This window comes from Antechinus flavipes, chromosome 3 (assembly GCF_016432865.1).
Source record: "Antechinus flavipes isolate AdamAnt ecotype Samford, QLD, Australia chromosome 3, AdamAnt_v2, whole genome shotgun sequence".
Lineage (NCBI taxonomy): Eukaryota > Metazoa > Chordata > Mammalia > Dasyuromorphia > Dasyuridae > Antechinus > Antechinus flavipes.
In genome coordinates, this window is record NC_067400.1 from 610618793 (window position 1) to 610632119 (window position 13327).

Genomic DNA, 13327 nt, shown 5'->3' on the forward strand with positions numbered 1-13327 from the left:
AGCTGGGGGAGCCCCGGGCGGCCCCCAGGGGGAGTGGCCCTCCAGCTGAGCCTCAGCTACTGGGTGCTTGTCTGCATCTTGAAACTTGACTAATCCAAATCTCATTTTCATAGTTTTTATCCCTGTTTGGTCCGTTCCTATCAGGAAATAACGTTCTATGGTGGACTTTTAGTGGAAATTCTTGTCATTTGTCCTTTTGCATGTGGGAATAACCTACAGTAAGAAAAGAATCGGCCTTTGGCTTCTTTGTTATGACTAAGTGTTGGTAGCACAGTTTCCACTTAATGAAAAAGACAAAAGAAACAAGAATCTTGTCTCCATAATCAGAGGAAGGGTCAGGTCAGGCCCGCTAATATTATCGGCAAAGAAAGGACCTGCCTGACAGTAAGACCAAGTTATTGGTGATTTAGATGGAGGCTGGTCAGCGGCCTTGCTGGGAGGGACACAGACACAGATACACACACTCACTCACACTCTCTCACTCCAAAAAATGTTTAACAGGCTTGAGAGCACAGAGGCCGAATCTGATGAGATGAAATTTAGCAGGAATGTGTCAGGTCCTTTACGTGGGTTAAAGAAAGACCGGATGTCTGATCTGGGCATTGAAGCAGACTCCCAGCATTGTGACCCGTGGGGTCTCCTTATGACTCTGGGTTTCCTCTCTGGCACTGGAGCAGCTTCCTCACCCTGTAGGCTCATTCCTCTCACTCTGTCCCTGCAGCCCATCCTCTTTAGATTAGATGGTTCCTCTCAGAACCTCCTTTTTCAAGAGAGAGCCCAAGCCAGTCCCCATCCCCTAGGATTTTCTCTCCCCATCCTCCTCCTCCAGGCTCTTTTCCTAGCTTCTTTTTTTTCCTTTTTAGGGTAGCTCCTAGAGGGCAGGCGGGTGCTTTTCTTTCTGCTTGTTTTTGTCTTCCCATCACTTAGTACAGCACCTGGCACAAAGTTAGCATTAAATAAACAGTCATTCACTCATGTGAGGGGGTGGTCACAAAAGCCACCTGCAAGAGGTACCCCAGGAATAAGGAGGCACTCACCTCTAGGATCATGATCTCTTCTGTCACCCTATGAGGTGTGTCCTGTTCCAACTGCTATCATCCCAGCCTTGTTAGTCCTTGAGCCCTCAGCAGAGGCTAGGGTGACTGGTGGATACCAGGCTTAGAAGACCCCCTTGGTGGGTCTGTGGTGGTCTCTGAAGCCCATCTCTCCAGCTGTGCCAGTAGCAATGAACTAGACCAGCAATGCTCAAACATTTTGGTTTTGGGGCCCCTTTATACTCTCACAAATAATCGAGGACCCCAGAGAGCTTTTTTAAAATGTGGGTTAGATATGCTGTTATTAGTAACGACCATATTAGAACTTAAAACTGATCCACTTTTAAATATTCATGTCAAATAATAAACCCATGTGTTAGTTGAAATACATGAAAGATCGTATTCTGTGGATATATTACTTGAAAAAGGGAGATACAGACAAATAATATACTAGTGTATTAGAAAAATAGATTTGACCTCTTGGACCTCCTGAAAAGGTCTCAGGGCCTTTGGGTGTCCTTGGGCCACACTTTGAGACCGCTTGGACTAAACACCAGTTTTTCTGGGCCCTCTGAGGTTCTGGTGAGGTTTGCTGTCCTGCAGCAGCCATGGTTGTAGTTGGGACCTTGCCACCAAGAGTTTAACAAATGTTTGACTTGAATGGACCACGCCAGGTGGGAAGCAGGGGAGATAGGGAAGGAAAGCATCCTTCTCTTTCTGACATCATCTTGGAATGCAGCTGGGGATATTCTCCAGACACTGAAGTGATCATATTGCCTTCCTTGCTGGATCTGAGTTGGAAAAGCTTTTCACTGAGATCACTGACATTTGGAAGGTGGCCAGCCTTGTCTGAGGTAGTTGGGTAGCGGCCTCCGGCCTCTCTCGGGAGGTGAGAGCTAGCCCTCTGCCCTTCTGTTTGGCCAGGATGTGTGTGACCAAGGCCCAGAGCAGTCAGTCTTGTCCAGTCCCTTGCATGGTCTATTTGCAGTTGTTAAAGTACAGCCTTGGAAAGGCCATCTCCTCAGTGCGGCCTCCCAGCCCTCAGGTGATCCCGAGTGCTCGGTGGCCATTGAAAATCTTCGACTCTGGAAGAAGGGACTGCTCTCCCGCTTGCTTGGGGCTGGGCTGAATTGGCGGGGAAGCCTTTACGAAGTGCCTTCTGCATGCCAGGCATGGTGCCAGGGGATAAAGGCAGAGACAAAAATAAAGAAGCCTTTCCTCCAAGAGCCTGTGTCTGGAAAGTACCCCAATGGGGAGGGTCGGATTATGAGCCCAACTCAGGAGGCCTGGAGTTAGGATAAGAGCAGAGGAAGGGGTGAGTGAGAGACTACTGCAGAGACTGATCAGCAGCATCCTCATTTGGGGCCACCTTGGGGTTCCAGCCTTAGGCTAAGGGAGTCACTTGCTTCAGTAGATAGCGTGTATTAATCCCAGACCGGCAGACCAGCCCCATTTCCCTAGTTTTCATAATAATAAAAGCCTTACGACTCATCCAATTTCAGGTGATTACATGCTTTCTGCACATGAAAGAATAGCTTCTGTAGGAGAGGACAAGGCAGCAATCCATTTCCCCCCACGTAAATGGTTTTGTCACATGAGATTACATTGGAAGGGTCTGCTGGGTTTATTTGTTTTTTAAATTCCGATTTGATGATCTTTTCTTCTTAAAACGTAGGTACTCAGAACTCCCCAGAAACATCTCCCTTCAGCTGTAGGAGATTAAGGTATGTGGCACCTGTGATTATTTGTGCTAATGAGATATGTCCTTTTTCAGCCCTGGAAGTTCTCGATAATCTCAAGGATCGCTGGTATCAGGCTGACAACCCTCCGGCTGACCTGCTGCTAAATGAGGAGGAGTTCCTGTCCTTCCTCCATCCAGAGCATAGCAGGGGAATGCTTAAGTTTATGGTCAAGGAGATTGTCCGGGACTTGGGTATGTGCTTCCTCTTTGCCCAGAGTAGTAAAAGGATCTGTTCAGGGCAGGGTGGGGACAGAACCTGGCATATGGAGATGGGTCAGAGGGACTTAAAGAGTGTGTTGATCTGGAACAGAGAGCTGACTTTAAATAATTAGAAAGATCTCTTGTGAAAGGGATCAGATTCACTGGATCCATTTTGTTTGTTTTGCTGACTTCTGTTTTTACATCCAATCCAATCTGTGTTTGCCTTCTGGGCTTCCCTTGTAACTTGGAAACCTCCATTGTAATAAGAAATCCAATGACACAGAGCTCAGTGGTACGACCACCAGGAAGAGCCCCTGGCTCCAGAGAGTAGGCAACAATATCTGTACAACAAACACCTTGCTGCCTTGTTTTTTGCTCTGTGGTCGTCTCTCTCGTCCTCCTGGTTCCGGTTACTTCACTGGGTGTCCGTTTATTCGAGTGTACCTCTGATCTCTGAATTTGGACATGATCAGGGAAGGAAAAAAAACAGATTTCAGCATGCTCCCCTAAGAGCTATGGAATTAGGTAGCTTTATCAAGAAGTAGTGAGTTCCCTGACACCAGAAGTATTTAAGGAACAGGTGACTGATTCTCTTATGGCTTTGGGAAGAAAGTTTAAACTGAAACTATTTTAAACTTTCAGATTTTATTATTTTAGTATTCTTTATAGAAAAACTTCTCTGAAATTTAAAAAAAATTTTTTTTACCTGTGTTTTTTGTGGTAGAATTTATTAACAATGTAAATTTTGTGGTTTACCTTAGGGGAAAAACAGTTGTTTTTTTATACTTCGTTCTCAAGGAGAAGCTGACTACAGCTTCTACCTTCTCTCTTCCCTTAATCTTATACTTTTGAAAATAAGTTTTCTCTTACATTTCTTTATTTTTCATGTTCTTTTCAGTTCTGACATTTTCTTCATTTGGTTCATTTTTCATTCCTAACCCATAAAGGCTGGGCCCACTCAAATTATATGATTTTTTTTTTCCTGGACATTTTAAGCATTTTGGGGAAATTCAGGTAAACGGAGGGATTTTCCCTTCTTGGGCATCTATTCAGAAATTTTTCCAGGACTCTCCCCTACTCTCTGACTCCCTTACTCATTGTCTTATTGGGGAACAGTTATTATTGTAAATACTATATATTCATATATGCACATATATACATGTGTTCCTATATAGGTACATATACATACATGTTCATCATTCTTTCCACATTTTTATTGTTCTTTCCACTCTTTGTTCAATTGTGTCCAACTCTCTGTGACCCCTTGGGAATTTTCTTGACAAAGATAGTGGAGTGATTAACCATTTCCTTTATTTTATAGATAAGGAAACTGAGGCAAGCAGGGTTAAGTGTTCTGGGTCACACAACATGTATCATGTGTTATGTGTGAAAGAGAGGACTGTGACCTTTCTCTTTGTAATTTCTTGGTTCTCCCACCATTGGGAACCTGCTCAGGGCCAGTTCCTTACCTCCATCTTGTGCTTTGTAGATGTGCAAGAATGAATACATGGAGAAATTATTTAATACATAAAAATAGAGATAGTTTAACTTTCTTTCATGGGACTAAAGTGCTTTTCTTCAGTAAGATTCTGTCATGTTATCTCTCTCTTACTTGAGTTTAACTAATGGCAAAAAGTCCTTTGGAAGCTGCTCGATGTCTCTGCCTGTGTCTCCTGCGTTTGTGTCCCACCAAGGCCCAGAGCCCGCCTTGAGCATAGAGCAGGTCCAGATGTTGAGGAGGCAGAGTGTGTCAGTACAGGCTGCCCAGGAAGGAGCGGCGCCAGGGCCTGGAAGTCCTCTCAGAAAGGGCTTCAGGTGGCCCAGCCCCGCTGTGGAAGTGAGAATACCGGCGTGAGGAGGCTCCTGACCGGCCAGCCGGCGAGGGGAGACTCCTGGGGACAGGAGCTGAGCCATCTAGCCTCCAGAGCTCATTCCATCCCCTGGCAGCTAGAGGACTTTTCCTTTCATTAAGCATTCATCGAGGGCCTGGGTCCCAGGCATTTCTTTTGGTAAAATCTCGTTTGGGCTGTGGGCCTCAGCAGAGCTTGTGTTTGATGAGCTTGCTGGGAGTGGAGAGAGAAGGGGACCCAGAGCAAGGCTGGCCTTGGGAAGGGGCGGCCAGGAGGGTCTTCTGGGGAAGGGGATCAGGGAGCAGAAAGGGAATGGATGGCAGGTAGCCAGGAGTGATGGTTCTCTAGAAAGAATTGAGAGAAGCTGTGGCTTTTTTAGAGGGATTCTAAACGAGGGGCTGTGGAAGGCGTGAACAGAGAATGCTGGGCCTGAGGGTGCAGTGCTGCCTTCTGGTGTTAATCACTGTGTGACCGTGGATGAACCTTTGGGCCTCTCAGCTTCAGTTTCTTCTATCATTTGGCTTCAGGCCCTAAACCTGTGATCTGATGCTGGTGTTCCTGTCAGCTCTAAAAGACCACTCTGGTGGGTCACTGGTCTGTCCTGCTTGTCAGGTGCCCTGGGGAGAGCTACAAAGAGCTTAGGTGGGGTGGGCAGGGAGAGCCCAGGTGACTCAGGTCCAACGTGGGAGGAATGACGCTGTCTGGGGTTCCCTGGGCATAAGTGTTGTGGGCACCAGAGACTAAGGTTCTCTTTTCAGGATGACTCTTAATTCACTGGCACCTCACATGGCATCTGTGTTTCAAGTTACTTCAACTAATCTCAGTTTTGTGTAAGGTAAATAAAATTTGTGGCCTGACTTGTTCCAAGAAAAAACAAAACTTTGGGCTAAATTTGTCACCCCAGACTTAGATGGTCTTCTGTGTGCTTAGGGGTGACTTGTTTCTGTTGTTTGCACGGTCAGTTGCAAATCTTTTGTGTCCGTTTCTCATGTGCCTTCTTTCTTCAAACCTCTTCTCCAGACCAGGATGGCGATAAGAAGCTGGTTTTGTCCGAGTTCATTTCCTTGCCTGTGGGGACAGTTGAAAACCAGCAGGCCCAGGACATTGATGACGACTGGGTGAAAGACAGGAAGAAGGAATTTGAAGAAGTTATTGATGCTAACCATGACGGGATTGTCACCATGGATGAGCTCGAGGTGAGGCTCGTGGAGGGGACCTGTCTGGAGGCCTTCTCTCTGCCTTTTTCGGTCTGTGACAGCCTCTCAGGTTTTTTGCTATGGCCTTCGGTGATCTGGTTCAGTCACTGCTCCTAGGCCCAGCCAGGCCTGTGCTATGGGCAGCCATCTGACCCTCCTGCCATTGGGAAGAGAGGGCTTTCTTCCATTTCAGGTCAGCAAGCCTCTGTTGGGTGTCACTGGGTGAATCCCATCTTTGATGTAAGAGAGTTAAGAGGGGGTTGTGGGGATTTTCATTCTGGGTGATCTGTCATTTCCAATTCAATTATCTAGTCTGCCCACTTCACACTTCTGCTCTGAAGTTCCAAATAGTCCTTAAACTAACCCATGGGCATTCATAGTAGGAGGCCATTTACTATTTAAGAACCATTCCTTGTAGTGTATGATCACTTAAGTTCCGAGGTGATCTGCTCCCTGGATTTCACTGGTGCAGCGAATGGTCAATAAGGAGCCTCCCTGTGCCGGTGTAACGGACCCCACCTTTCCTGCAGTTCAGGGTCTTGGAGAGTTCCTCTAGACCCTTGTTGGGACCAAGAGACTTGCGCCAGCTTTGGGGTCAGCGCTCTCTCTAGTTTGCTGCCTGCTTCACTGAAGTGTCATTTTTGGAGAGCTATTTTATATGTGGAAGAAGTATGGTGGGGGAGGAGAAGAAGAAGGAAGGAGGGAGATAGAGGCAGGGAAAGAGATGGGGAGAGAGGATGCTGTTAGTGGTTCATTAAAAGTTTTAAAGGATGCACGGCCCGGTGCTTTGGCTAGTCTACCATAAACTCACCAAGGGTTCCTGGTTCTCCCCATGCCCCTGGGGGCATTGAAACCCCTGCCCACAGCTTTGAATAATGAAATTCTTGTCAGTATTTAGGCTTCTGTAGAAAGAAGGAGATGGTCATTCAACATCTGGGTATGTCCCGTGGGCACTGAATAGGTTTTCCTATTCTTAGAAATCTTTTCTCTCTTAGCTCCCATTTATTGGAGAGGGAAGCTCGGCTGGTTAGAGGAAGGGCTGGCAGCATGTTGTTGCTGCTGTCACTGGTCTGACATGGGGTGGGTTTCTGGGCACGGACCTGGAAAGAGGCTCGGGGCCCTGGAGATGCTGACCCTCACTCCACCTTTCCTCTTAGAATAGAAAGGGGATTTCTGGAGTCAGGGAGCGGGAGCACTCTTCCAGGGCGCTGTCTAATGTTTCACAGATGAAGAAATCAAGTCTTGGAGAAGAATTGAACTCTAATCTCAATCTCTTTCAGCTCTAAAATCTTTGGTTCTCTCCTTTAAGAAAACTTGAGTCGTTTAGAGTCATAGGCTGGGCAGGAAGCAAAGCGTCCAGTCCCCTGTGTCTACCCTGTCTTTTCCTCATTACTCTGGGTGCAAAAGTGCTTTCTAAGGGTTTAGTACATTGAATCAGCAGGGCCAGGCCAGCCGCCATGTTGGGAGCGGCAGCCTGAGGAGGTTGGGCCACCACAGAGAACAAGACGAGGCAGTGAGGTCTGGAATCCCCCTTTCTGGAAGGTTTCAGAGGCCTTCTCCCCTGCTCTTGGCTCATAGCAGAAGCACTGACCCCTGGCTCCCAGTGTTTGGCCCCGGGCTTGGAGCTCCCTTTCTGGCCTTTGTCCTTCAGATTCTGTCCTGTAGCGAGAAAGGTGGGAAATGGACCGAGGAGAAGCAGCTGGTGGTTTGGAGCTGTAGCCCTGGGTGGAGTCGTGCAGGCATGGGATCCCTCGTCCCGGGCATTGCCCTGCTTGTGTGCCTCGAAGCCAAAAGAGTTGCCCATCAGTGCTTCCCTGGCAGAGATCGGCTGGCGCAGCCGCCCTCACAGCTGGGGAGCCCTGCTCAGGAGCGGGGGAGCTTCATACAGAAAACCCATCTCTGGGAGGATGGAGCCACACAGAGCCTAAGACAGGCCCAGAGCTTGTCAGTCAGTCAGCAGCGTCTCTCAAGTAAGAAGACATCTCTTCTGTCAGGGAGAGAATGTTGATACAAGACACATCAAGGAATTTGTGGTGGGTGGGAGGCAGCCAGGGGAATCAGGATGGGCTTCATGGAGGAGGTAGCACCTGAGGTAAGCTCTGAAGGAGACCAGGAGGCAGAGAGAAGCGCAGAGGGAGGAAAGGCATGCTAGGTTTGTGGGGCAAAGGTGTGGAGACATGATGTGCCAGATGGAGCTATTTGGTGCCCACTTGGCAAGCAAGTTTGAATTTGACCTTTGAGTATGAGGGAACTCTGCAGTTTTTCGAGCAGAGGACTTGTGCTTTAGCAAAGTCATTTTGGTGGCTTGTAGAAAGTAGGTGGACTGTGGAGGACTTCCCTAGGTCTCGTGGCAGCTTGCCTAAGAGCCGACCCGCAGGCCTGCCCTTTCTTGGCTACGAGGGAACGGCAAGTGCGTTTTAGTGTAGGAGTGAACAGGAAGCCTGCTGGGGCCCTGGACATGCCGAGCCTCAGGTGCCCATGGAAACAAAAGTGGGCTTTTTGTTCGTTTGCCTGTGGACTAAGGATGGGATTGCAGAGTTCCCTCTGGGCAGGAGCCTCCAAACATGCTGGTTTCCTGAGCGCCCTATTGAGGGCACCGGCTTCCTGTGGTATTTCATGGCCTTTTTTCCCTTCAGTGGCAGTTCTTTGCTTGTACACGGGATATGAAGGACACACATGGTGGGGCTCAGCGAAGGGGAGAGGCCCAATAAAGGAGGATAACCACTGAGCTAGGCAGCCTGCTGTGCTGTGAGAGGTTGTGGCCCTGGCAGGTGTACGGTCTAGGATCTTGGCAGTGTTTGCCGTCTTTTTAGAGTTTTGAGGGCCATGTTTCTGTTGGAGTGATAAGAAACACATTCAGGGACCCTTAGCCGTGTGGGCAGTTTGGCCTTCTGGGTCTCATTTCATCAGCTGCATAAAGCCTCAGGTTCCCAATGATCAAAACTGTCCTTCCTTCTGGGCTTCCCTGAGCGAGTTCAGAATTCATCCTCAGCCCGTGCTTCTGGCTCGCAGCCTTCTGCAGAACGTGAGGGCGCCTGTGGCAGGAGGGGCTCAGAGTAAACAGCAACGTTGGAAAAGGGACTTTTTCCTCATATTACTCTGGGAGACTGGGAAAGGTGGATGTAAGTCAGCCATTTGTAAGTGAAAAATGTGTTTTAGTGCCGGTAAATGCCCCAAACATGGAGGAGTTTGGCGTTTGGGGTTCGTACCTTAAGGGGTCCCGGTGTGGTTCTTGACTCTGTCTTTCTAATGGTTTGTCTCTCGTAGGAGTACATGGACCCCATGAACGAATACAACGCTCTCAATGAAGCCAAACAGATGATAGCCGTGGCCGATGAGAACCAGAACCACCACCTCGAGATGGAGGAGATCCTGAAATACGGGGAATACTTCACGGGGAGCAAGTTAATGGACTATGCCCGGAACGTCCACGAAGAGTTCTGAGGTCTCCCTCCTGCGGAGCTTGCTGCACCTTCTCGCGCTCCTGCCCTTGTTCCTGCCCCACTGACGAGAGAATAGAATTCTCCTGCTGCTATTTGTGGTGTGAGTGCGTGTGCACAGTGTGTGTGTGTGTGCGATTGTGTGTGTGTGTGTGTGTGTGTGTGTGTGTGTGCGTGTGCGTGTGTGTGCGTGTGTGTGTGCGCTCGTGCACTCACACTGTTCTGGAACAGAGAACCTTCCGTCCACCTAGAACTCTAAACGTGTGGGTCTGTTGTCCTGCAGCCCATCCCAGCTCAGCAGGGCAGTGGCCACTTGGAATGCTTTTCCCAGAGCCGACCACCATCTCTTCAATCAGACCCGTCCTTTGGCTTGTGACACCCCTCCCGGAACCAGCTGAGGGGGAGGGGGATGTGGGGGCTTCTCTGTGGCTTAGGAAGGAGGGGCCAGTGCTTGGCCGGCAGGCCGAGGAAGGACAGGGATGATCTTTCCCAACAAGTCGGGGCACCCCACTTAGCCCTGAGCCTGTGGGAATGTGGCCTCCATTAATGTTTACTCTGGCTGCCTTGAGTTGGTCCTTAGAAGTCATCCGGGGAAAGGATCTGAACTGGGCGCGAGCAGCACGATCTCCATGTTCTTTTGGCATTTTCTGGAGCAGTCCTGGGCCCGCTTGGAGCTGGCCACACCAGAGTGACGGAGGCTCTAGTTCGGAGGGGACGGGCTCTCCCTCCTCGTCCCCAGTGAGGAAGCTGCCCCACTCCGCATCAGACTGTTGGGAGACACATCTGGATCGGGCCTCCCCTGCCCTTCCTGTATTGTTATTTTGTCCCAGTGGCAGTTTTGTTTTTCAAATTTATTAAAAATCTCCTCAGAAAGCTTGGCTTGTCGTGTTCATTGAATGCACCCGGGGGTGGCTGGTCCAGGAGTGACTTAGCCAGGGTCCCACGGAGGGCAGTGCCAGAGGTGGGCTGGAAGCCAGCTTGGTTCCAGTGGTCCCCGGATCCCGTCTTCCCATTATACCGCCCTGGCCAGGGACCAGCAGCCTCTGAGGCGTCCCATTAATACCCACTGTTCATGTGATACAAAATGTCTCCCACAGGCACGCCCACGGCGGCAGTAGCCCCCTTTGCCTCACTGAGACAGAAAACTGAGGAGGTCTGCCCATAAAAAGGAGCAAGCTTGCCAGAGGAAGTGGCCAGGCTTTGTGGTGGGGGTTGTGTCTCGGGGCGGGGTGGGCCTGGGATGGTGACCAACAGCAGCCTTGCTCGGGCAGAGGGGTCTATGGCCCCCGTCACTGCAGAGGAGGGGCCGGACTCACCCGCCTCAGACTCTGAGGGACCAGGGGCCTGCTGCTGGTAAAGGCTGGCAGTCAGCACCAGGGAGCTGCTGTGGGCTGGCCCGGTGCAGAAGAGGACCCTGAACGGGCCTGGCCTGGCCTGGTAGAGAGCGCCTGCCTGCCCACGCCCTTTTCTCCTGGGTCTCCCTGGAGGTGCCTTTCTCATCTCCCGAGGGCTTAGTCTTCAGGGCCACGTGCGGCCTGGCCCGGTGCCTCTCAGGATGTGATGGCTTTTTTCCATCCTCCCCTGGGTCCTTATCTTCCCTGCTGCCGGTCCTTGATGACGCGCTCCCCGCTGGCGCACGCTGCATCTGCCTGACGGGCTCGTTTCAGTTATCTGGGTGCCGTGAGTCATGCGTCGGCCTGGGCAGACTGGCTCTGCAGAGGGGGGTCACCGGGGGATCGTGTGGGGGAGCATGCCCTGCAGAAGTCTCATTTGGGTCACTGACCTGGGGGGCGGGTGCCCCTCCCAGCCCCCTCCTCCCGGGAGTGTGTGTTCTGAGGGCTGTAAGCAGGCCGGGCTCCTGGGACAGAGGCAGAGCCCCCTTACATCATTCGTCCTTGGCTAGACGTCACGTTCAGCCACGCTGCTCCCCAGGACCCCCTCCCTGGCCGGTGGTCTGCAGATAAACTGATTTTGGCCTGCAGAGCCAGCCCATTGGACTATCGAGAGTCCAGGTTTATAGAAAAGCAGCATAAAAGAGAGGCCGGAGCCCTGAGTGTCCAGTCCTGCTCGGGCCCCAGGTAGCTGGGCGTCTGCTCCCTCCTCTTTATGTTCACAGATGTCTGCGACGTGAGCCCTGTCCAGCCTCTCATGCTCATTTACCACCTGAGACTAGCGTCCCAATGGCCGGGTGCTAAAGGCCATAGCTTAAAGAGGCCCCCGCTCTATCCTGGGGGACCCAGGGGGCTCCGGAGGACAAAGGGGCCCTGGTGGCCACGGCCTCGCTTCTGGGCGTCATCAAGGACAAAGGACCAAGGAGAAGTCCCAGATAAAACCTTCCTCTCTGGGTGACGGCAGCGAGCGAGAGCTCTGCAAGCAATGCCCTTTTATCAGTGGCTTTCTTTGGGGTCGGCACATTTCGGGCAGGGGGCTCCGCCGCTGACCAGTTTCCCAGGGTGGGTGTGAATTGGGGAGTGTGACCAGTTCCATGCAAAGTCGTCTATTTTTCTCTTATTAACTCTTTCCAAAGCCCTCGGAGACGCCCTGTTTTCCCCTCGCTGACATGTCTGCTGAGCCAGCTCCTGACATACGTGTGACTGAGCTAGAATCTCCCCGCTGGCTGGGTTGCTCCTACATCACCGAAAGCCGTTTCTCGCGGCGTGCCCAACTGTGAGTGGGCAGAGTTTGTGTAAAAATAGACGAGGGGAAACTTTGTCCTTCCTTGGGAGTTTAGCTCCCTTTAGAAGGGCTTTAACGTCAAGCTTCAGATCTTGCCGTTATCAACGTAGCAGGGACCGAGCCACGGAACCACGGCTGCCAGCGAGGTGGCTCGAGACTGCCGGACACTGCAGACCATGGTCAGGCCTTGTCTATCCATCTGCGGCCCCCTCTTCGGTCTCCGTCACAGGCCGCGGGGTCAGTGAAGGCCAGACCTAACAGTGAGTCACGGCTGCTCTATCCGAGAGGGAGCCCCTTCTCCAAGCAGGCCCAAGGCCCCACTGTTGGAGACGTGAACAGAGTAAGAAGCCTGACGTCGGCTGTGGGAGCCCTGCCTGACGCTCCGTAGACTTTCTGGTGATGGGAAATGCCTCAGAGGACCGTGCTAGCACCTGCCCCTGCAGCCAGGAAGTTGTTCTTTTCTTTTTCAGTCACGACTTTTTCGTGATCCCTTTCGTGCTTTTTGCCATTTCCTTCTCCAGCCCATTTTTACAGATGAGGTAAAAAAGTTTCAGTACCCGGTGCCCGAGGCCAGATTCGAACTCGGGTTTTCCTTATTCTGGGACTCCCACTCTTGTCTGCTGCAGTTGGAATGTGACCTCGAGCACACACCAGCTGTGTGACCTTAGGCAAGTCCAACCTAGATGCCTCAGCTGGGAAAAGGGCCTGCTGGGAGAAGCAAATCTTTATTTATTCATATTAATATTAGTAAAGCACTTGACGCATTGACTGGCACATGGAAGTATTTCATAACTACTCATTTCCTTCCTATTGAAGTTTATCTCAGGAGATTCAGCCCAGTGCTCTCATAGGCAATCTCCCACAGCGTCCAGGCCCGTCTCCAGTTGTCCTTTTCCCTGGATCCAGAGGAGATCCCTCACTTGGGTCCGACTCATGACATCACCTCCCTGAATCATGGCCCTTGAAGGGCAAACTACAGTAACCGGCTCTGCCCCCCACCCCCACCTTTTTTACGAATTTGATAGGCACGTTTCTTTAAGCCACTGATGAACAACAATTAAGCAGAGATCCCTGGGGCTTTCCACCGGGGCCCTGCTTTGGGCCCTGCTTTTTCTGGTTCTGCGACCAGTTCAATCCAGTCTCTCTCCATCTTCTCCAGAATGGCCTGAGATGCTTTAGCAGATCCTTA

The 13327-nt window shown here is 50.9% G+C and overlaps 1 protein-coding gene across 2 annotated transcripts in view; it reads left to right on the plus strand.

Annotated features, from left to right (window-relative positions):
* Window positions 1-10335, plus strand: part of SDF4 (stromal cell derived factor 4) — a 39137-nt gene extending 28802 nt beyond the window's left edge. For both annotated transcript variants that reach the window (XM_051988849.1, XM_051988850.1), the window contains exons 5-7: window positions 2809-2967; window positions 5847-6022; window positions 9290-10335. In XM_051988849.1, the coding sequence (XP_051844809.1) occupies window positions 2809-2967; window positions 5847-6022; window positions 9290-9466 (512 nt within the window). In that variant the 3' untranslated portion in view covers window positions 9467-10335. The remainder of the gene's footprint in view (window positions 1-2808; window positions 2968-5846; window positions 6023-9289) is intronic.
* The last annotated feature ends 2992 nt before the right edge of the window (window positions 10336-13327 follow it).